The sequence below is a fragment of the Pteropus alecto genome, unplaced genomic scaffold (genome assembly GCF_000325575.1).
Source record: "Pteropus alecto unplaced genomic scaffold, ASM32557v1 scaffold213, whole genome shotgun sequence".
Lineage (NCBI taxonomy): Eukaryota > Metazoa > Chordata > Mammalia > Chiroptera > Pteropodidae > Pteropus > Pteropus alecto.
Window position 1 is genome coordinate 2951641 of NW_006434829.1, and position 6164 is coordinate 2957804.

At 61.5% G+C, this 6164-nt stretch overlaps 1 protein-coding gene across 1 annotated transcript in view; it reads right to left on the reverse strand.

Annotated features, from left to right (window-relative positions):
- The window catches only part of AACS (acetoacetyl-CoA synthetase), a 46833-nt gene that overhangs the window by 942 nt on the left and 39727 nt on the right, over positions 1 to 6164 (reverse strand). Inside the window, exons 14-16 of the mRNA XM_025045496.1 lie at positions 3835 to 3904; positions 3228 to 3286; positions 2253 to 2455 (exon numbers count right to left, since the gene is read on the reverse strand). Of these exons, the coding sequence (XP_024901264.1) occupies positions 2253 to 2455; positions 3228 to 3286; positions 3835 to 3904 (332 nt within the window). The remainder of the gene's footprint in view (positions 1 to 2252; positions 2456 to 3227; positions 3287 to 3834; positions 3905 to 6164) is intronic.

Sequence of the window (6164 nt, forward strand, 5' to 3'; positions counted from 1 at the left end):
GGGGGGGGCGGCGGCCGGGCCTCCTGAGGGCCAGCACCTGAACCCGAGGCTGCCTCCTCGAACGCAAAACGGGGGTGACAGCACCTCCCCCCGAGGCAAAGTGGGGGTGACAGCACCTCTCCCCGAGGCTGCAGGCTTAGGCGAGTGAACGCAGCTCCCAGGAGCGCCTCGCAATTACGTTTTATCTGAGTGTTTACACTTATTACACTGCGTGACGTTCTAGAGACTGGCTGTGACTAATGCCGCAGGCTCCCCGTGTCACCACGGCGTGACCACCGGGGAGTGGCTCGTCTGGGCGCCTCGCCAACCTTCTGCAAAAACCCTTCCTCAGAACCGTTTACCTGAGCGGCACAGGTCACACGACTACTTCGCGGAGCACGTGTGCTTTACCTGTGAACCCAATGGGCTTTTGGCGGTGACGGTGGCATGTTTAGGGGCCAAGAAGCTTCTAGAACAACGGAGCCCTTTAATAAAGCTGCTGGTACCCTGATCTCTCCTCTCCCTGGAACTCTTTTTTTTTTTAACCTGCGATGTAATTAAAATTCATTCATTTGAAAAACTCAGAAGACGTGAGAACTAATTAAGGAGGCGGCACCGACTTTCGAGGGACTGCCTGTCACTGTGCTGCCGCCAGCCCTTCGCTCTGTGACACGCGAGCATCCCACGTGCTTTCTGTGCATCCGAGCTTCAGGGAGCAGCTCTGAGAACGGCTCCCGGGAGTTGCTAACTTAGATCGTCCGCCAGCCGATAAGACAAACGAGGCAGGTTTCACGGGAAAGCCCGCTACTGTCCCCTCTGGCGGGAAGGGCTGGGGCGAGGCGGGAGCCCCCAGACACAGGGTCAGGACGGGCTAGGCGTCCAAACGGTGGCCCAAGACAAGGATGTGCTGGGCCAGGACAGCTGTGGCTGCCCGGGACCCCGCCAGGCTGGTGCTGCCTCAAATGCCCCGAGCCCATTCTCCTGGGCTGTGACCGACCCCAGGTCCCCATGGCTGGGCCAGACCCTCCCCAGCTCGGCAACACACAGGGCGAACGCTCCCCTGAGGGCTCCGTAGCTCAGACCACGGGGGTCTGAACATACTCGGCAAATCCCAAGTAACCCTCGGCAGGCCTTCCCAGCCCCGCAGACGGCGGGGCGGCCACTGGAGACGGGACAGCTCAGAGGTGACTGGTAAGCTGGCGAGAGCCAGGTCAAGGACAGAGAGACGGCCCATGGGCTTCTTTCCTCGTAACTCACTCCCCTGTTCTCGTGAACAGATACATTTTGGGAAGAACCATTCTGGCAGCAAAGGACACAGGTTCTCTGTAAACGAACCTACAGGGACGATGCTGGCATGGGGGCCGGGCCCCGTGAGCAGCCGCACACAGCAGGGTCGCTGGGGGTGCCCCGCCAGCTCTCGTCCCTGAGAGACTGTGTTCGAGGTGCCGCTAGCACGATGAGGCCAAGAGAGCCACCGCCGCCTGCCCTCGGGGTCTGCGTGCCGGGCGTCGCACCTCAGGATTTCCCCAGAAGCTGCCTCTCCGGCTAAACCCTGCCTCCCGCTGCAGCCCACGTGCCCGTCCCTGCCTGGGGCGGCATCAGGAAGAGGCTCTCTCTGTCCGGTGGCCGAGGCAGTGTCCATGCCCAACCCCCCCAGCCCCAAGGGAGCAGCTGCCCTGAGGGCCGGGGGGGCGCGGCCTGGGTCGCCGTGTGTTCTGACAGCTCTGTGTGCACGCTCAGCGGACGGTGCTGGTGTTGTGAGCGGCGTGAGTTAAAGCCAAGATCCGATGTGGGGGGGGAACCTCCACCCCCACGCAGAGCCCAAAGGAAGTACCAAAGGGGCGCACGCCTCTAAATAGATCCAAGCCCTCCCACCGAGGGCAGGACTTACGAAGGGAAGGGCGGGAGTGACAGCACCCAGCGGCTCTTTAAGAAGTTAGCATTCATTGTCTCGCTGATCGCTGATCGTTTTGGGAGCCCACTAAAACCGCCCCGGGACAGAGCCAGGCAGGCGTGCAGGGCTGGGCCTGCCTCCCCTCTGACACCGCGTTCGCCAGGATTTTGCTGTATAATGCGATCGAGGGAGGGTTAAAAAAAAAGATGGCAGGGGGGAAAAAAAGGGGATGGCGTTGCCAGGCAACGAGGACAAACGCTATATAAAGCCTGAGCAAGCTTCTGGAGGAGAGGCCCCGCGTGCGTGGGCTCGTGGGAGGCGATGGCGCTCTGGTCACCGCTGCCAGGCGGCAGGAGACAGAGCCCATTGGTGGCCATACCGGGATGTCCTTGGTCTCCAGGATGACGCTGGGCACGTGCCGGGCTGACAGGCCGATGCGGATGGCGTTTTGCACACGCCTCACCAGGTCTGGCTGGAAGGAGTGCCCGGAGGCCATCTTCAGGAAGAGGACCACCCTCTCTTCCCTATCCTTGTTGTACTGGGAGACGCAGAGGCTATCCATCACCTCCTCAAAGGCTTCCACTGCAGAGACAGGGAAGGGTCCCGCTCATGCTGTCCGGCCTTGGCCAGCCCCACCCGAAGGACAGACAGGAAGGCCAGGCCACCCAGGCTTCGCAGGGATAGCCAGTCTCTGCTCCCAGCCCTCCCGGGAAGAGACCTTGGGAAGGGGACACAGGCAGGAGAGACCACCCACAGCAGGGACGCAGAAGCTTCAGCGTGAGCTGGAAGGGCTGACTTGGCAAGCAGGCCGTGGGGCCCTAACTTATTTTACAAATTAATCTAAAAATGAAAAGGAAGTGAGCCCTGTGGTGGCAACTCACGGTGGGACGGACAAAGGCTGGAGTCAGATGGGCTGGGACTTGCCCGCCCGCTACAGGACCAACGCTGGCGAGACTGAGGCTGACTACGTGGCCCAGGCTGGGCGTCATGAAGGCCCACGGGCCCACACAGCCTTTACCTGGTGTCCCACATGTGCCTGTGACCATCAGTAACCATGCAACACCCTGAGCTTCTGAGCCCTCGCCCACAAAAAGCAGACATGAGCATCAGACCCGAAGGAGCTCAATGCAAGGATGAAACGAGACGGGGACGAGGACGAGCCACGTGACCCCGCGAATTCCCTTCTGAGGATTTGTGAGCTGCAAGCAACGTGGACAGTGGGCGCGCTGGAAAGGACGTTCCTGAGGTCATTCTTCCACCGGTGAGCTCAGCCGACAGGTGAGCTCTGTGGCAGGCAGGCGCCGTCCCCCTTCCCTCTCGGACAGAGCGAGTGACTCGCGGAGGGGACACGCACCGATATTATAGATTTCCGAGCTGCCGAAGCGCACTCCTTTGGGGTTGAGCATGCCATCACTGGAGAGAGAAACGAGGCCGTGAACGCGCAGCAGCTCCCGAGTGAGGCGCATCGCAGGGTCCCCAGGGTGGCAGCCGCCCCCCTCCCCCACAGCGATGCTAGGCCGTCACTGAAGCCTCCCAGCCCCCACTCCTAATCCCAACCAGCAACCCCCCTCTATCTCCACACTGAGAGCTAGACTCGGGGGTCCCCTGCGTGAGGAAACACCTGTCACCTTACTGTCCCTTCCACCTATACATGGATCCCTCCCTCCCAGGACCCAAGACCCACACACCCCTGTCCGAGGGCTGTTGCCACTGTGAATGGTCACTGTCGTGCCTTTGCTAGCTGCCTCCCACCCGACACCTCCCAAGCCACCACTTCAGGGCACAGGAAGGTGGACCGGGCTCTCAGGAAACTGGCCCAGGAGGGACACAGGAGGGCCCAAAGCAGGGGCCCAGCCACAGACTGAGCAGATGGAGGGGCCCGGGTCACAGGAAGCATCCCTCCCCTCCCCGACGCCTCCGGAGGGGGCTCTAGGCAGAGCAGCCGACCGCAGACCCCTCACCTGCGGCCCAGCACGACGATGCCGCCGGTCTTGGGGTTGATCCTACAGTAGTCGCTCTGCGCCCAGACACCTGCAGGGAGGCAGAGGTGCTCAGCCACCCCGAGGAGAAGCGGTCCCCCGAGGCAGGCCTGACAGCCACGGGACACTCGCGCATTCAGCAACCTGACTCTCATCAGCAGACACGGCCAAGGCCAGAAACGGGTATGGCGCGGGGCGGGGGCCCGGGCGCTGGGGGCGGAAGTGGCCCGGACAGCCCCTGCCCCCAGAGGACCCCGTCTAGTGGGGGCTGGTGTACACGCAGCTCTGACACGCGCCAGCGTCCGAGAAATGCCGCTCCTGAGGCACCAACAGGGCCCCAGGGCTTCACGGAGGGTGAGACCAGGCACGGGGTACACCGAGGGAAGGCCAGTGGGAGCTCTGAGGGAGGGTGGCGAAGTACACACAGCACCTCAGGGAGACAGGGTGGCCTGGGGCGGCCGAGGGAGCAGGTCTGGAGGGGCGGGGCCACTCTTGGAACAGAATGAACAGCAGCAGCATGACCGGGCTGGCGGCCACCGCAACAGTCCCGGTCACGCAGGCTGTAACCGAGGCCCCAGCCACGTGGACAGAGAGCGGACAGACGAGCCGGTAAACCTGCGGACGTGGAGGGCGAGGGAAGAGGAAGGGATGAGAGCAACGCTGACACGAAGCCCCCGGAACCAGCCCCACGGGGCCGCAGTGCAGCTGGGTCCGGGGCCGGCGACGTGCAGAGGGAGGCCCACGTCTGGGGGCGCCGCTACTACACCCAGGAGATCAAACCCCAGCTTCGGACGCATCCTCCACCCCTCGCCCAATGGTGGAGAGAAGCCACGTCTCACGCGGGACCACTGGGAACGCTCAAACCGCTGGCAGCCTCCTTCTGCTGCACAGGCGGCTGGATCGGCCACCCGAACGGGGCCGCAGGGCGGGGGTCATCGAGAGCATGCCTCTGCTGGCCCTGCAGCCACCCGGAAGTCACCACCTGTGCAGCCTGTGTTCACCTCGTCCACAACCAAGAGCTTCCAGTCCCATGATCTTATCTGCCTTTCTTTCCACATCTGCTCCTGCCTCCCGCCTACTCCCAGAAAGCATCTGAGGAAACGACCTATAAAACCAACTACATAACAGGACGATTTAAAAAGAAGAAGAAACCCTGTACTGGGGGTAAGTGGCACGCTATAACGAAGCAATGATTTCAACTCCGAGCTTCCTGGCAGCCAAGGCAAAAATGGAAATACCATGGGTCACAAAGTATTTGTTTCCTCCAGCAAGGCATATCAGTGCCTCAAAAACAAAGACTTATTCTGACATTAAGCCTGAGAGGATTTATCACATGAACCCCTGTATACATAACAAAAGGCGACAGTTTCAAAGAACAGTGTTGCAGATGAAGAGACAGGTCCTCAAGCTGAGATTCTAATCCTTTTGGCCTCTCTTCCTAAGACGGGGGCCCCTGCCCTCTCCTGCGGTCATCCAAGGGACGTTTCTCCCTCTGTTCTGTCTCTGTTCTGCCCTTTCCTGTCTGGACAGCTATGCGCTGGCAGGCTCCGAGGTGGGGCTCAAAGGCATCGGGCATCCAGTGGGGGCCAAGCCACATCTGGGGGAGACACTCCCGCAGCTCCCAGATGGGAGCTGTCCCATGGGACATGTGGACATGCAAGGCCCAGTGGAGAAAAGGGGGCAGGGGATCCGGAGCAAACTCCACCACCACGGGTCGCCGGCCGTTTCCTGACTCCCCACGTGTGCTTTACACAGAAGCAAACTACCTTTCTAGACACTGCAGAGAGCAAGCACTCAGTATAAATAACTGCGGAACAGAAGGCTTGCTAAATTATGGAGTCTTCAGCGGCAATAACTCGAGGCTACTCACGAAGTAGGATGAGAGGGAGGCAGGGACTGGAGCCTTAAATAAAAGGCTTCTGCACTCTGGAGCGCGGCACCGCCGCAGGGGGTGTCAGTCGGCATGAGGGTGGCAGGGCTGGCGCAGACCACCCGCCGCAAAGGCTCTCCCTACTGCCGCCCCGTGGGGACCGGGGGACCGCGTGTGACACAGACAGCAAAGTCCCAGGCTGACACCTCTCGCAGGCGCCACTTCTCTCTGCCAGGCAGACACAAGCCCGAGTAAGCGAGCCGGCCCTCGGGCCTCCCGCGGGCAGAAGGCCGCGGGCGCCGGCTCCTGCGGGACCAAGGGACTCTGGCCCGGAGGGCGGTGAAAGTTAAACGGAACGCAGATCACAGTTTCACGTGCCGGCTTCGAGGGGAAGGTGGCAGATACTGATCCAAAGTTCATTATCACCTCCCCAGTGAAAGGA